Source organism: Nyctibius grandis, chromosome 4 (assembly GCF_013368605.1).
Source record: "Nyctibius grandis isolate bNycGra1 chromosome 4, bNycGra1.pri, whole genome shotgun sequence".
NCBI classification, from domain to species: domain Eukaryota; kingdom Metazoa; phylum Chordata; class Aves; order Nyctibiiformes; family Nyctibiidae; genus Nyctibius; species Nyctibius grandis.
In genome coordinates, this window is record NC_090661.1 from 37,037,491 (window position 1) to 37,055,621 (window position 18,131).

The 18,131-nt window shown below is 37.2% G+C and overlaps 1 protein-coding gene across 2 annotated transcripts in view; it reads right to left on the bottom strand.

Annotated features, from left to right (window-relative positions):
• Window positions 1-362: 362 nt before the first annotated feature.
• SCG5 (secretogranin V) overlaps window positions 363-18,131 on the bottom strand; it is a 32,225-nt gene continuing 14,456 nt past the window's right edge. For both annotated transcript variants that reach the window (XM_068398359.1, XM_068398358.1), the window contains exons 3-6: window positions 15,729-15,878; window positions 12,741-12,853; window positions 7,153-7,206; window positions 363-3,333 (exon numbers count right to left, since the gene is read on the bottom strand). In XM_068398359.1, the coding sequence (XP_068254460.1) occupies window positions 3,238-3,333; window positions 7,153-7,206; window positions 12,741-12,853; window positions 15,729-15,878 (413 nt within the window). In that variant the 3' untranslated portion in view covers window positions 363-3,237. The remainder of the gene's footprint in view (window positions 3,334-7,152; window positions 7,207-12,740; window positions 12,854-15,728; window positions 15,879-18,131) is intronic.

The window sequence follows — 18,131 nt, forward strand, 5'->3', positions numbered from 1 at the left end:
ATTTCCCCTCCTAAATAATTCACTAAGCATTTTTATATTACTTTCTTCTGTGGGTTGACATCTTTATATTCTTTACTAGTGAGTTTATTATAAGACTATATTATCTTTTAAGAAGTGTATGTTAGTGTGTGTGTATATATATATACACATATATATGTGTGTTTTGTGTTACAAATCAAATACTATAATCTGCTCAGTTACACAGTGCTCTTTTTAAACTAGGGTCATAAATATTTCTTTACCAGACAAAACCAATGTTGCGTGGCAATACACTTTATTTTGTACAGCTTCTTTCAAGCACATTGTGTTTCAAATACGTTAGAGGTAATTAACACACTTGCAGATTTTAAAATAATCTAAAAAGGTTTTAATTTCATGAAAATTCTAAACAATAGCAATATACATGCTCCTTAATTCACATGCATCATAAATATAAAAGGGTGATTACACCTGTAAGATCTGAGCAGCTATTTACATTCTTGTAAATATTGGCTTAGTGGAGCGAGCTCTTAGTGAGGGGGATAGTTGGTATCTTTTTTCACTGATTCTGAAAGACCAGCACTGTGATGATTATTTATAAAAAACTACACGTACACGTTTGGACTGTTGTTGGAGCACTAGGAGGGACAACTTTTTTTGGTTGGTTTTTGGTTTTTTTTTAGTTAATATGGGACTACCAATCCCAGTACAGAAAGGCAGCTCTACTATGAAACTGAAATTAGAATAATTAATCTCATTATCATGGTGTAATAGCTATATTTTATTAAAATTTCACAATGGTGCTGTTGAGTCGTCCTGGTGAAAGACTCAAGCTGGCTGATGGACTCAGCACATGGCTGCTCGCTACTACATGTTGTCTTCCAGCAGATAATTCCTGTAAGATGCATCATTGTATTGTGCAGTTTAAAGGGGGTTTTTTTGCTTGCATCTAAAGACAAAAACATCTCTAAATTGTGTAATTTTTCCTTCGCCTGCTCTGTGCAGATCTATCATAGGCAGAAGGGCAGTTCCTCAGGCCCCTCCAGGGTCACAGGCAGCCCCCAGGGATCCCTGTGCTGGTCAGTTTGCAGTGCTGGATTATCACATCCTCACGCAGAGGGTGTAGTGAGCTAAAGTGCTTCAAGGAATCAGACATGGGATTTCTGATACTATTAAGCAAACAATACTTCTTTGCCCCTCTCTTTTTAAGCTCCTCATTTGCTGTACAACCCACCTTTTATTATGTGCTGGTCCTTATCGAGAGCTTAAAAAATGAAATAAATGGCCTTCATGGTTGCTTCATTTTTGTGATTAAAATGGATTTTACTGAAGCTAATAAGGACAGAATGTAGCTTAGGTTACTTTAATAGCGTTGGTAAGATAGTTGAGTACCTGAAGAAACACCCGTTTCTTAGGAATGGAAATCTCGCCTCTGACCGACTGGAAGCCTTGTGGCAGCACCAGCGGCTGGCTGCGGCATTAGGTGGGAGGAATGACCATTTCACATACTCTGGGCCACCAGGCACAGGTGGGTTCTGATGTCAGATTCATGCCATGATATGTAGGTTTTTCTGGTTTTGAAGACAACCTTTGCAACTCTCAGTACCTGTGTGAAGACTAAGCAGGAGTGCGGGTAAAAGGAGTAAGCATAAGCAGAGAATACAAGTTATCTTGTGTGAACAGCTGGATTACTCCCATCCCATTCCAGGCACTGGAAGTGGAAGGAGCTCTGCGATTCACACAGACTCCTCAATTTCGTGCCATGTGTGAGTATAAACCCCACTGTATTACATACTATTTAGTTTTCTCTTCCAGAATTTTTTTAAAGGGGAAATATGATGAAAGACATGACAGCTCAGCCTAGAATGTTACAGAGTTTTGCAATCTACCCATAAATGACGTGACAGGACCGACTCTCTAAATACATAATTTATTATAAATTACTAAGTGCTGGGATAGAAAAAGCAAATGCCATACGCAGTCATATTTGTGCCATCCTGGTAACTTCAGTCTTGTGCAGCTAGGACCTTTAGGTTCTGTTAGTTTCTTATCTGTTTTTTCTAAGGGGTCATCATTATTTTACTGTGTCTTCCTGTAGGATAGGGAAAGAAACTGCAATTTTTTTCCACAAATTTGAAGTTCAAAGCTGTAAGCTAATGCTGTTTTCCATAATTCCAATGCCCCATGCACATGGCTTGAAATATTTCAGATACACCCTGAAAATAACATCATTTAAGGTAATTTTATGTTCTCATCTTTCAGCAAGGGAGAGCTCAGTTTTCTGGAATATAAAGGTCTTCAATCTCCTAAGGGCAAAAAGGCAATTTAAGCTTCCCAGAGCAACTTCAAGAGCATCGATAGCTACCAGTGTTATTAGAGCATCACAGTTTTTCAGAAGATCATCAGCTGTAATGACCTTCACATCCTGGATTTAGATTCAGAGGATGTTGACACACCTTATTAACACAGACAAATGTCTCCATCTTCACTTACAATATCCCAGGGACACATAATTTAAGCACGTTACAATGCACAAATGCTGCTGTTACTAAGACAAGGAACAGTGGGGGAGATTAATTTGCACACAACAGTACCATTGATAAGAAAGATGTGCAAGTGTTCAGCAAAGTTGTGGACATGGAACGAGTAAAACTAACGGAAAAATATTCCAGTGGGTAGAGTCAAAAAGCAGGTCTTTAATTTTTAAATTCGCACAGCAATAACTGAGACAGATGAGCCTCTGAAATATTTTGGAAAATGTCGCTTTGCAAACCTTGTAGATTGCCTAAATGTTTATTAAAATAGACCAAAAGCCAAAATTCTCTGGGTAAAATAAATACTTTGTCTTCGCTAAGTAACAATATTTGTGAACAAAACATAAAACTATAATTTTCATGTGTCAAACACAGTAACATGTAAGATTAAATGTTGGAGTCAGACTGGGCATTTTTTTACATCTTCCTATTTACAAGCTGCTCACATTAAGACCATTTACCTCACGTTAGCTATTAAAATGACTAACATTTTAAAGTTTGCTCCATGACTAAAATAAAAACAACAGAAATGTCCTTTTACCATAACTTAACAAAAAGCAGAACCATATTTTTGTTATCTAGGAGAACATACTGTTATAAATACAGCTGTTTTTCATCTACAATTATATAAATAATAAACATGCTGCCATTCACAAGGATTTTAATAGAATATTATGATCTAGCAGAGGATGGCATGAGTTTTCATCATTCACTTTTATTGTACTTATTCAGGATCCTTGTCTTCATCTGAAAAATGTGGAACAGACTTCTTTGCTACGACATTATCCAGTCGCTGTCCTTGCAGATAGGGGTTCACACTCTGAAAAAGTTTTAAATTATTTATACTTATTAGAAACAGGGAAAGATATAAAAGGTAACTAGGATTAGTGGACATATGCATATTTCTTATCTGTCAAATACTTGCAGACTGAAGAAAAAAAAAAATATATTGCTCCCAGGAAGTAAAACTAGAAGTCAATCAATGTTTTGTTTTCTAGTATTTTTGTGTGCAAGAATTTAATCCAAACCATTAAAACGAATACAAGTGAAGGAGGACTATTGAGAATACAGGACAGTCTGAATTAAACACTTGTCTTTTTGCTCCACACCTCCTTTCCTCAGCTCAGCAGAGAAAGAGCAGCAGATCTAACTCCCTAATTCTCGATGCAGGACTGAATTTGTTAGAGAAGTGCAAGTAAGCTTTAGCTTAAATCACTAGCCCTCGATGGACCTTATGCTGGGAGGCAAGTTAGATACCATGATGCCATTTTTGACCAAAGTCTCTTCTTCAGCCCATCTTCTCTCCAGGAAACCCCTCCTGGCTTCCTCTCTTGATGCTGAGATAAAAAACTGCTGGCACAGAAGTAGAGCCAAGCAAGGTTTTGGCATAGGAAATGGCTCTCCTACCACTGCCAGAACAAGGGAATGCTGGAAACAAGATCCCTGGAGAGGGTTTAACTTCACTTTGTGCCATGTAAGCAGCATAACGTGAGACTGAAGATGAGCAGATCCTGTCTCAAAACTGTTTGGAGATCATAGTAATGTAGAAAGCCGATGGTTGAATTTTATCTATACCCATGGAATAAAACGTATGTACTGTATTTGCAAGTATCAAGCAGTTTAGTGGAGCTTCAGAATTAAATATTACTTATGTACACTTTCTGGCCTGTTACAGTGTCAGTGTAAACAAAATTCAAGTATATATTTTCTCCTTCAGAGATACAGACAAAAATTCTAGTGTGCTGGTTTTTGATGCCAATAAAAATTGTTTGCCTAAGGACAAACTTTGGAGGAATGCAAATTTTCCAGTATATCCTGATTCTCATCAGGCTGGCTGTATCATAGAAGTTACTTTTCTTGAGCTATTTCTGTGCTTCTTTCACCGAAATGTAGGAGTTCAAAACTATGCAAAAAAAAAAAGAAAAAAAAGCCTTTAAAATAGGCATGAAATATTTATTTTCAAATATCCCAAGTATTTGTCAAATCTCTGGAAAAGATTTGGAGTTTGTCTGTCTTGGAGTTTAAGCCCTTGGGTTTCTCTAGATTTGTAGATGCTATCATTAATAACCATAGCATAGAGCAGCCCTTTCGCTTTCTTCTATTGTTTTTTGAGTGCTTTGCCTGCTGCAAGTGAAAACATAAAAATATTAAAAACCAGAAATGAATGTGGAAAAATCTTTGAAAATAAAACTAACACAAATTTAATGCTTTAAATTGTTAAAAATAAGACACATGTAAATGATTTGTTTGTATGTGTTTAAAGAAGTTCTGTTTAATGTTAATTTAGTGAAATTTGGCTGTTGCATAAACTTCTAGGAATTATTTGAAGATTCTTAGGAAGATTAATTGGTCTTTTTTTTGGAATGGTACTTGCTTGCTACTTTTTGAAATAAAGTAGAAGAGAATAAGAATTCACAAAAATACGAATCCTTCTCAACCAACAAAAGAGAACACAAAATGCAATACAAAATTTTTGGCTGATTTGACTGAAAAATGTGTAATCCTATACAGCTGTGCTGAATCTGAAGTAATGCGGTTCCCGAGTACCTTTGTGCACAGCTCCAAGCCCACGGCAACTTGAGCTCCTATTGCAAAAGCACTCCTGTCATGTTCGGGATATTAGATTCTGGACAGGGCTATGCTCATGCATAGACATTTAAAAAAAGGGGACAATTGCTAGCTAAATTAGAGGTCACTGTAGGCTTCCTTGTCTTGCCCTGCAAATGCTGCAAAAAAATAACACAGTACCAAATAATAAATACATACGTTTGCTATATATACTGATTATGTGTATGTATGCTTGTATGTGTGTTTATATACATACACATAAATATATGAATATACACACATACTTAGAATATGTAGTTTTGTAGGCTCCCGTAGTGCCTCTGTGACTGTTACACTATAGCATCGTATAGACACAACACAGTTACTAATGTACATAGTTACACAGGACTTGCTTTAAGCCAAAACTGGGACATTCTGATCCAAAAGCCCAATCCGTTGCCAGATGTTGTCCTCCCTTAACTCTCTGTCTGTGCAGAAGGGCATGGAGGAGTGGCAGGGACCGCAGAAGGCAGGAGGGGAATCCAGTGGGCTTTTTTGTTTCTGGAAAAATACACTGTGCTGCTGACAGCTCTGGGTTACCCTTCTGCTGACAAAGTGAAAATTCTGAATTGTTCATTAAAGCATTAGTAATCATTACAGTATTACTCTCAAAACAATAAAATACTTTAAATGATAATGAATTTACCATTAAGTGACATGCCTGTGCTAAGAAAATAAATCTGCTGCAAAGCAAGAAACCGAAGCTTCACCTCCAAAACTCTGGGCTACTCCTGCCTGCGTGGCTGTCATGCCTCTCCAGCCATTATTCCTTTTTTATCCGATTACGTCAGTCAGCAAACAGACAGAAAATGTATTTATTTTTTTCTTTTTTGCTCATGTATATATTGTACTAATCCTACTTTAACATGCTGTTCTAGCTATTAATAAATATTCCACATAACTATTTCCAGAGTAAAATCTACTTACTTTAGAGTTAAAATCAGGAGCCTACCCTTTTTCCTTTTCCGCTAACAAACTCAAAAACCAAATGTAAGCAGGAGGCAGATACTAAGTTCAAGATAGATCATTAACTTATGGTTGAACAGTGTTTATTACCGATGCTGTGTGAATCGGTAAGAAATTAACTCGTCTTTTCCATTTCTAGCAAAGACTTTAGGTTTGAGAGATAAATAAATAAATAAATCATCTTCACTTATGTTTCAGTTATTTTAAACCAAATTTACTTCATTTACAATATAAACTGTGCTGTCATATTTTGAAAAGCTACTTTCTGGCAGAGAGCTAGACTTTTTCTTCTTCTAAAAACAAATATACCAGCAGCAAAGCTAAAGACTTCGACTCTGCCTGAAAGTGATTTTTTGATAAAAGAAAGGCTGACACTACCACAAAAAGAGAGCAGATAGTGAGGTGGACTGCGCAGAGGTTCTCTGTGATATGTGGACTACCCTCCTTGTTTCAGGGGCAGAAAGACGAGAACCCATTCATCTTTGTCTTTCAAGCAAGTGGGACACAGACATAGGAGTTTAAGTATGTATACATCAGCTAAAGAACCAGTTCTACTGTCATTTACACCCAAAACCATATTCATATGCATGGATAGTGGTAATTAATATAACCAATATTTTTAGTAGGAAACTTTAAAATTCTGCTTTAAAGACATTTTCTACTGTCATTTACACCCAAAACCATATTCATATGCATGGATAGTGGTAATTAATATAACCAATATTTTTAGTAGGAAACTTTAAAATTCTGTTTTAAAGACATTTAAATAATTTTAAATGGTTTTATGCAAATAGGATCAATTTAAAAACATAGATAAGTTTTTAAATTAATGGTCTGCATTGAAGTGCATCTTCTGAAAGCAACAGGCTATTTAGAGAAACACATTGTACTCAGTGGACAGTCCTGAAGTCTGCCATAGAAGTTTATCACAGAGATTCCCTGACTTTATGCATTATCTAAGGTATAATGCAGATGCATTAGATTAACTCTTCATTTCAACAGTATGATTTTAATTCTTATTAGCTCTGTAGATGATACAGGGGCTGTAAAGTATTCTGATAGTTACCCTCTTTCTTCTTTTTGGACCACCATTAATTTTCTCAAAGAGTAAATTCTTGCTCTGGAAGGGGAAAAAATGAAACCATTAAATTCGTTACACTATTCTTTTAAAATATTACTTTTGCTGTTAAATATTAGCAAGTCTAGATGGTTGTGTAGTTTTACAGAAAAGATAAACCACAAATAAATAGGTGGATATTCCTGCTAACATCTTGCAGTTCTTCAGGAGCAGACACAGTCTTACCAACAATTGAAAAGCCAGTAATTTTCCACTATGTTGCACTATATTATCACCTGTGTTCAGGCAATAAGTGCTTCAAGTACATGTTGCTATAGTGATACAGACTGGATGTTCCCCATCATGTGGTACATGGTATAAATACATATATATTAAAAAAAAAAAAAAAAAAGAAAAATAAGATCGTGAGGGAGAGGAAGCAGGAATCCTGCCTCTGGTACATCTTTCTACACATTTGAGGTGACGTGAGAACAGGAGCAAAAAAATATTTGCTTTGCAAGGGATTTTCCAATTCCTTTTAAAAACAGCAATCTGCATCATTCCTACTGTTTTGTTGTCTTTGCTTATTCTCTTCCAGATATCAACACTTCCCAGTGCAAAGTTCTGCTGAAAGGAGTTCAGCGCCAACTCTTCCTTTGTTTAAGGACTGCCCTCAATAAAGTTTCTAAAAACCATTTGGTCTATAACATTTTTAATGGCGAACCTTTTAAAAACTGCCAAAAACATCTTGGCAGAAGAGAAAGTTCTGATGATGAGAAAAGGAAAAAAAAAAACCAACACAAAAAAACCCCTCTGACCATAGTTTACATAAGCGCATCCACATATTGTTGTATTTCATACAAGTAGTGAATTCTAATAAAGTCTGGAATAACACACACATGCTCAACACATTCTGTTTCAATTGTGTATTATGAAGAAAAACAAAACCAAACCCTAACCTGAAAATGGAAGGAGAGAAGAATTACATGTATAAAAGCAGAACAGTGTATAAACAAGGCCATTAATTCTGCTATAAACAACTGACCTAACATTGATTATATAAATAGAAAGTGTAATTTTAGCGCGAGACAAATTCACCAAACACTTCTACCCTCTCTGCAGCCTTGATATGAGAAAAAACAAACATTTTCAAGTGTTACAATGAAATCTGCCAAAATTGTCTGTTTTGTACTTCTCATGTTCATTAAACCCCGAATTCACAAGGCCTATCTCTTGCCCAACCTCAGCTATTTTGTCTGAGCTGTGCCAAAAGGGAACAGAGATGAAGTTGGCCAAGGGAGACATTCTTGGCTAGTCATTTATGCAAACTCACTTTGGGAAAACTTAAATTTAACATTTTAAAGAAACCCACGGATGTGTAAATTATTCTTTTTAGGAAATAAAGCAGTGCCGAAGCCTCTCTTTGTAAACTATTTGACCTTATACTTTTCACAAGAGGAAAAATAGTGTTTCTGAAATAAAAGAATTTCATGACTACTGGAGCTATCATTTCTGTCACTGAGGAAAATTCCTTACAATTGAACTGTTCCTGCTCAGGAAGTTCATATTTTGTTTAGTCTGTTTGGGAATGTTTTAAGACCGTAACTACTACTTAAGCATTATGTGGAGGGCAAAGCAAATGAAGTTACGGAGCATGAGCTAAGAGTGTGCTTGTACAGTAATAGCAATCCTGAAAATATGTTCCACTGCGTAAGGGCCTGAGCTCATCAGCCACCAAAATTTGCCCATGAAGTGCTCACCAGTCTCATCCCTCACCTAGAAGCTGTTAGGAATGAAGGCACAGAGTTTCTCCAGTTAAAGATACACCTCATATGGAGACGTGCTGCACGTAAATTGCTGCCTTCCCCTCACTCCTGGAGCTTTCTTTGCACCCTCCCACTACTTGGGTTAGGGTATTACAAGTTGGGATTTGGGTGGGAAAAACTCAGAAGTTAAAATGCTTACAACCAACTAGGTAATGCTAGAGATTCACCCTTAGATCTTTCAGACTTCACTGAAACTTCTTTAAGTCAGTAATAATCAGCAGCTCTGTAATCTGGGCCTGCACAATTATTAAGCAAAAATGAAAATTGCATTAGCAAGGTTACACCCTTTCATGAGGGCTGTTTTTTTCAGTCAATTTACAGTCTTATTGGGAATAACAAGCATGACAATTTCTATTACACCAAGTGTACTAAACTGAATTAAACAATCTGTACTGTCTGAAATTGAAGAGGGGGACCAGACCTGCCATAACCCATCCTAATAATCACCATCACCATCCAGATATTTAATAACATCAGTTGATAAAGAAAGATGCACTTAATGTTGCTCACTATAACTGGAGTTGGAATAAAATAAAATCTGAGTGACGAGATTCAGGTTTCCATTAAAATTAGGAACACACAGATGGTAACTTCTTTAAGAAGGAGTTCAACTTTGTCGAATATTTTTATCCCTGCTTCCCATTTGCCTTTCTTTGTACTGTCTTGGATCCCTCCATTGTAGCGGATGAGCAAAACTGGCATTATTCCTGCCCTTAGAATGAAATGTTATCCACCGCTTCAGTAAAAAGAAGTGGTGCTGAAAAACGTAGTTACTTTTAATTTTCTATTTGTACTGATACTGATGTCAGAAAACACAGCTGAACTTCCCTCCTCTTTTTAACCCCTATATGTGGTATTGGTTAACACTTTGAGTTTCAATAAATAACAACTTACATATAAGTGTTTTTTTGAGTTGTATTGTAAATTGTATATTGTAAACTATCTGCATGCAAGTCTTTCTGGACACCAACACCACTTCCTCAGACCATGTAAAGAGTCAAGTTGCAAGATGCGGAAAAGGCAAACTCAAATAGAAAGTACCTGTCTCCTGCAAGGAAAAGTCTGAACTGAGGGGAAAAAACCCCCCAGAAATCTTAGAACCTATAGTTGCACACTAGAGTAGAAACCTCCAAGAGTCCCTCATCTTACTAGTCCCACTGTCCCCTCTACATTTTCCACATATGAGGAGAAAAAGAGAGTCTTTGGGGCTGGGGAGGAGAGTATAAGCTGTGTACCTCGTCCTGTAAAGAGTCTGTTCCTGAGACTTCTCACAGGTCAGCATATTGATATACGGAGAGTTGTCCCAAAGACAGGAAAATTCTACCTCGTTCTTCCCTCTCCTAATCCAGTATACATTTATCATTATTTATATATTTATATCTTCATATGTATTAGCAGTATTTACACATAATATTTAGCATCTACATGGAATCATACACTTTGCTGTATGAGACAGCTTCTAGACTTGTTTTACCCTTATAAAACATGTCCACTATTCACAGGGTGCTGTAGAGGTCCCACATCTTTGCAAGCATGAGAGTCTGTCACCAAAACAAACCAATCAACCTGTTTCTTTCCTGTTATTCATGAACAAGCAGGTCTTTTTTTTCTGACCTGCTAATGTAATTTGGGTTTTACTGTGGTTACAACAATAAGGAATGCACACTGGCTCCTTGAAAGGACAAGCTAGTGGGAACTGTAACACTGCCTCAACTGCTCTGTGGCAGGGAAAGGAGGGGAGAAGCTCCCCCGAGAGCTGCGAGCACACGCCAGCTCGTGTGGATCCAGGAGACACACCGGCTCCGAGGGCTTCAGACAGTGGTGACAGCCTAGCGCCTTCACAGCACGCAGGAGTTTGTGGAAACGCAGTCTGTAAATATGCAGCCGTTACAGCCCCTGGGGCATTTGGTCCTAGGCTCTTCCACAGGAGAAGCAGGAACGGGCTGCTGGCGGGCAGAGGGGATTTTGGTGGCTGGGGGCAGTGGGAGGATGAGGAGGCACGCAGTTACCCACTGGGCAGCCCGCAGTTGTCTGTGTCGGTCAGTTATGACCTAATCCAGATGACAGTAAGAGACCTAAAAGGTCCGATCTACTTTATCTCTCCTTTATAAAGTCTCAAACAGCTAATTTTAGAGTGCTTTTCTGCTCTTATTTTTCCAGAGAGATAAAAATAACAAAACCAGCCATAAAACCAGATACCATTGTATTTATCTTTTTATTGTTGTATTTATCTCTTTAATGTTTACTAGTATAAAACGAGGAGGCAATCGGGGCTATTCTCCTGGATCTCGGCAGAACATTTGCTCATGCACATTACCAGCTGTTTCGTCTCTAATTAAAAAGATCTGGAGTTGGCTACGCTGCAGCTAGATATGATTACAGTTTAGTACCTAACAGTCTGTTTTAATCCATGCATGAGCAGTTTTTTCCCCTGAATTAGTAGTGATGGATGGAGAAATGAAAAAAGGCCAGTATTCACTAATGATTACCTACCATTTGTTAAGTATATATGTTGCTGATGACAACGCAGTATGTACACTTGATTCTGAAATATTGCTATAGGCCAAAGATTTACAGAAGTGCTTTTACAGTCTTCAAAATGGTATTATGAAAGTAAATTACTTATGAATAATAAGAAAACTAACAGCATTATCTGGCATAAATAAGAGAGTTCACCATCTGGTGTTTTTAAAATGAAAACCTTTGATGGTAATTACTTAGAATGCAACAAGAGTTCCAAAATTTGGATTTTTGGCATGATTCTCTCTAGAAATTTAGCACTCGCATAAGTAATTAAGACTATAAATCTTACACTGGTTTGATTATGAACGATGAATCATTGTCTCACAATTACAGCAGGAGAAGAGGATGCCAAGCATGTCCATTTATCGATATATACTTACAGAGCACTGGTTTAGGGCAATCTTAAGTAAAGTGTTATAACAATGTAAAATGAGATTTCATGATTTGCTCTAGAAGCATAAATTATGATCATTGTTATTGTTTTCCTGGCGCCTGAAGATGGATTTGGGATTGGACATTTAACTGATGTAATCTAAGATTAAGCAGCAGAGCTCTCTTTGGAGCCTCTAGCCTGCAGAAATAGTCTAGCTGGAGTTATTAAAGTCCTTGTACGCTCAGAGCAAGATTTTTACCCATAGTTTAGCTCGCTGTATTTATTACATGCAATGTGTAAAATAGGTTTTCAATATAATATAGTGCACAACCTGAATAGAGGAAGAAGCAGCATCAAGTCCTCCAAAATCCTTAAGCCAGAGAGGATTCCTTAGAGCAAGTTGTCTGGACATAGATTTTTTTAAGGTGTTTAGGCACTGCTGCACTCCATTTACTTCTTCTTTTAGCATCTAAGTAGCTGAACAGCGAGTAGTCACTGAATCTGGATAATCTTTCAAATTAAGGCCCTCTTATGTTTTGAAATCTTGTGCTAAAATCTGCACTAATTTTGGTCACATGTTCACTGTAGTCTGAAATGTGGTTTGTTGCATTCATCAAGTGCATACACAGTTGTCATGCTTTGGGACAGGTAATAACACCAGGATTTCTACTTTCTATTTTTATGGGCTTTTCATCAATCGCAGCCATTATTTCTGCATTTTTAAGGGCAAGTTCACCTTCTTGAGAAGTTTCCCTTAGCGTGACAATTCTTCCAGCAGTAAGCACAATATTCTCCTTGTGGTTTCATAGTATCCCGTGCAGCAGACAACACCCAGTTTCACATGCAACAAAAATAAGCAAGCAGCATGTACTCACCCACTTGCCCATGCTGGGATAGTCATGCTCTGGATCAAAAAGGTGTTGGTGCAGCTGGTATTCCCTGCTGAACTCTGCTGTGTCTGGGGTGTTTTCTAGACACCCATCATCAACTGCAAAATTATGTTAGAAAGCACAGAGTGCTTAGTAGCTTTGAAACACACAATATGTGCCACATTTATCAGCAAACTTCTTAAATGCAATTATGCAATTAAAAAAAAACAACAAACATTTAAAGAACTGGATGACTGAAAAATATCTGCTATTTTTTTCTTTTGAAAGTTTTTCAGGATGCATAAATGTTTTTTAAAAAATGCAACTTAATGAAACTTCAAAACTAAACAAATTTATTTTCCAAGCTCTCCCCCTTTTTGTTTTTCTTTTAAATTAGTAATTGAGCTTAATTTTACATAGAATTGAATGTTATTATGATTCAGAAGGGATCCTCTTTTCATTTTTAAATGCCTACAGGAAGTTGTAGAAATTATTTAGGCAATACTTTTGAAGTTCATTGTAAAATGAGCAAAGACAGAATTTCCTTCACTGAGTAGCTCTTCATGGAACTCCATTTCTGGTTTGCTACTTTGTTCAAAATGGCTGAAAACCATTTACGCATCATAAGTTCTCATAAAAAAGCAATGTGGCAGAAGTTTTATGCTGAAGACATTTCGTCAGATTGGTAATTCATCTGATGGGTCCAGAATTAGATTAAACAAAGATTCAGCAACTTGAGGCCAGAGTAGTTCTTTGGATAGAGTCTGCTCCTGGAGCTCCCTCTGCTTTGTCAGCGTGGGGAGTTTGTAGACCAAGTCCCTCTCAGACATACCCAAGGAGATCCTACCACCCAGGGCATAATGCTGGGCATCCAAGCAGCTACATCTGCCAGAACACAGGCACTCCAGAGGGCACACCTGTGGACTTTGCCTTCTATCCTTGTGTGATCATAATGTATAAAGATTTGCAGATGGATTATCTTTTTCCCTTAGATGTGGGAAACAGTAAAGACTTGACTTAAAAATGAGTTGATTCAATGACCCGAGGAGGTTATTCTAAGTCCAACAGATCCTGCTTTCTTTCTTTTCTCCTTAGAACGGGGGAAAAAATAAAGTTGCCAATAGGAAAAAGATAAAACTAACCATACTGATTAAGTAACTCAGAAATCATTAAAGTTAACTACAAGCATTATTTCAAGAATTATTACAAGAATTATTTCAGTCTCAGCAGGGACAGGGTCATCTCAAGAGAGAAGCAGGTGACAACAGAAATGTGGTAGACCTTCTCAGAGCATCTATGTCTTGTGGTAGAAAACACAAAGGGCAGCTGGACATATGTGTCCCGTCTGCGACTGCTAATCCAAAAGTCTTCAGGCTCAAGTGCTCCAGGCTTATGTATTCCTGCTGTGGAATGTACATATGTAGACAGTGACTGGAAAAATTGTCTTCCATTAAGAAAATCCACAGAGCTGGTTGAGGAAGGCCTCCAGTAATTTGTATGCATAATACAGTTTTAACAGTCACCACTTGAATTTCCATTTAAGGCTCTGAAAAACATTTTACTCTAATCCTAGTAGATACTATCTTCACTCACAGCGTACCTATGACAGAGCTGTTTATCTGAGCAGGCAGCACTTCCCTAAGAATTCCCCCTGTGTTCCCATCTGAGTGTATTAGCTTAGCTAACAACTTTTATTTCACCTAAGAAAGAAAAATTGAAGGGATTTTCAAAGGCATTTCTCTGGATGCCAGGTTTTTATTTTATTTATCTAATCACTAACAAAAGTCTAATGGGCAAGCATAGAAGACAGGAAGTCTGTATGTGTGTTTGTGTGTGTGGAAAACCTAAACCCATCATTTGCAACCTGTCAGGCAACAGCTATATTGAACAAAATGGTAGATTAGATATTATTTCAGAAGAGATACTGTCATGAGGACCAAATGGACTGTAGTAGAAAACAGTAAGGGAGGACCGACATTTTGTCATATTTTTGAATTAAATGTAAAAATACTGTGTGCAAAACTTTTCATGACAAATACTTATTTTTGATCAATTCTAAGCTAGTTATAACATTTTAAAATAAGAATACAGACAACTTTTTTGCATTATCTAAATATCATAAAAGAAGACTAAACAGAAAAGATTTTGAAAGGAACTCTTAGCTCACAAATAAAACATGAGAAAAATAGAGTGCTCATTCCCAGTTCCAGCTCCCAAGGCAGCCAATGGGTGTTTTACTACTACTTTCAGTACTGGAAATCATTCCTTGGCTCATATAACAGGAAAAAGGTCAATTCCCTTAGGGTATGACTATATCATGCACATGCAGTGCTGCTTTAGAGATCCTTCAGCACTAGCCACGTGCATGGCTTGGTATATGCGCAGCTGCAAGTTGAAGGTCGTACCGGGTGTCTCAGGTACCGTACTGCTCCAGCATTCTGCGGCTGCACTGCTCCTCTGCCGGAGCGAGCCTGCATGCAATGACTATGTCCACATAGTTCTCCATTTCTTGGCACAGATGCACCCTCAGTGAGCTATAAAGCCATGTGGACTGGAGCCAAGGTATCTTAAATATTGACTCATGGTCTGGGTTGGAGATCAGGGCAGACAGTTTCATTCCTCTTGGCACAATGGAAGTCTCTAAAATAAGGGTAAATCTCATCTGTACAGAATGATAACTTTTTTCAGGGGCCAGCCTAAAAATGAACTCCCTCAGGAACAAGACGCTATCATAAATCTCACCATCTTCCACTCCACGGTCAAGATGATTTCTTCCACTGTCACCTTCTCTAGCAGTCATATAACAATACAGAAGGTGCACATATTAAAAAAAAAAAAATCATCTAAACCACCTGATTGCTCAACAGTTCTGCTCCTGGGGTAGAGAATGAAAGAAAATACCCATTGCTGATCAAGTGTTGTACTACTTAGTCCAGCACTGAAAGACTCAGTAGTACAGTGAAGACAGAGGTGCAAAGGCTACAGCAGAAATACCTGTTTTTCCAGTAGGGCAGGGATTTGGAGGGTCAGGATATCCTTGATCTTCACTGAAATCCTTCGGTACGTTATCTCCTGTCAGCTCAGCCACGATGTTCGGGATGTTACCATAAGGACCCAAGTGCTGAAGACCCTCGTGCGCACCACCTAGCAAAGACAATTTACACACACTGCCATTTTACAAGATTAAAAGTGTAAGTGCTTTAGTTTCTTTGAGTGCTTTAGTTTCTTAGATTTAAAATACATATAATTGTTATAGAGACAGATCAAAGTTTAGATTTCAAAAGCCTCTTTTAGAAACGCAAACCTGTGATCTAAATCAGACAACTTAGGTAATGAAAAATGAAACTAGGAAACAAAATCAGCCACTTATTATTGGTCTTAGGGTTGTTTTTTTCCTTAACTACGTAAGTTATAGGAAAGAAAATGTAAAGAAAAAGAAACACGAGACGGTAACAGAACTTAATACATTTACTGCACAATCATCTTCAGTCACTGATACTGTTACTGTTCATTGTAGCAACTAATCAGAGGGGGCTGTGGCTATCATTCCTTCTTCCATGCATCTCAGCTTGGGCGCCTTGCCTTTGACAAGTAGGATCTTCCACTACAGTTTTGGGAACCAAGCTCAGGCCGTTCTCTCTATATGCCTCCCTACAAATATTTATCTGCTCCAGACCTTTTTCTGCATGCCTTACTGGCCAAATGCATCTACAGGCTAAAACCCATCTGCTTAAGGAGTTTTCTGAATATTATCATCCCATATTCATTTGAATTTCAGACAAATAAAAACTTAGTTTTGAGCATGCTCTTTTTCCTGGCATAAGATAGCCAGTACACACACTGCAGCAACAGCTAATGCAGTTATTGAGTACTCAGATGGTTGTATGACAGCAGAGCAACATTTTTTTAAAACCCTATATAATGAGTGATAACATACAGTAACATATAAATTTCAGTAACAATGAATGAGAATAACAGGAATTTAAATAATGCAAAAATGTGAATTAAAGAGTGAATGCTCACCAAATTATCTCCAAATAGTCCTATTTTCAATGTCTCTCTTTTTCACAGATCCAAAAGATTGGAATAAAGCTTCTGAACATGGAAGATACTCCAGAAGAATCATTCAAGTACTCCTGTCCCAACTTACAAACAAATACTACCATTGTAAATTGCATCTTTTGTGCAGCTAGGCATTGTAAGCTAACATAAACACTTTCAAAAATTGCTAACATAAGCCAGTCTTGACAAATTTTGTATTCATTTCTACATGTAGAATTGGTAGTTGAGTCAAATTGTCTATATTTTACAAATAATCAACTGGAAGCTGGCATTATTGTATCGAAAGCAAGTTAGTCTATAAGTATATATACTTCAATTTTATTTCCATGATGGACTCAAATCTAATCAAAATGCTAATTTCTCCCCTGAAATATAGGTTTCTTATTCTGTAACGCAATGTTGAAGGAAAAGTTTACAGATATGTAACAAACATAGAAGCAGTCCTATAAAACCTTTGCATCTGTGTTACATGAGGTTTTCCCTTGTAGCTGACCATGAAACCTGGTACTAAAGCCAGAATATTGCTATACCTACTATGAACTTTATTATACATTTACACTCCATAGTCAACACAAAGATGATGCTTGTAAGAACTGTATAGATTCACAATAATGCTACAGTGATGAGGTTAAAAATGTATAACATACATTTAATCTAATGTCATTTAGTCTGATGTCTAATGTATAGCATAAAATATTTCTTTTCTACTGAGCTCCTTCACATGAAGATTGATGGCATATATGTACTTAAAAGCATCAGATTATGATTCTGCTGTAAACTACAGAACCACGTAATCAATACGTGTTTGAACATCCTGTATACACTGTGGTTCACTATGGGACAATCCATCAGATAGAAGCATATCTACGCTTGTATGTGGTGCAGACCTCTTGGCACCAAAGCTCCATCCATAAAGAAAACAGAGGTACTTAGCAGGCTCCAGTGTGCTATATATACATGTAAGTTTAAACCGACTGCCAAGAATTCCCTTGACTGAGTACAAAACAATCTTTTTATATTAATATAAAGGATTGTTTCCTTTAGGTATAAATGTCCAGGATCATTTAAGGGTTTTTCCTTTCTTTCTAAAAGAGCTGGAGACAATAGCACCTGCTCTGGTGCCATAATTTAGCACACTTGAGTGATTTAATAGTGTTAGCAAAGCTCATTCCTTATAAATTCTGATAAATAGTGCACTCAGTAAAGACTGCAATAATAAAAATGAAATGCTATGAATATACCAAATACGGGTATTATGTACAGTAATTCACAAGCTGCGTTAGTTTTGGTATTGTAATGTTACTGATTTGAAGAAACATGTTAGGATTACATACA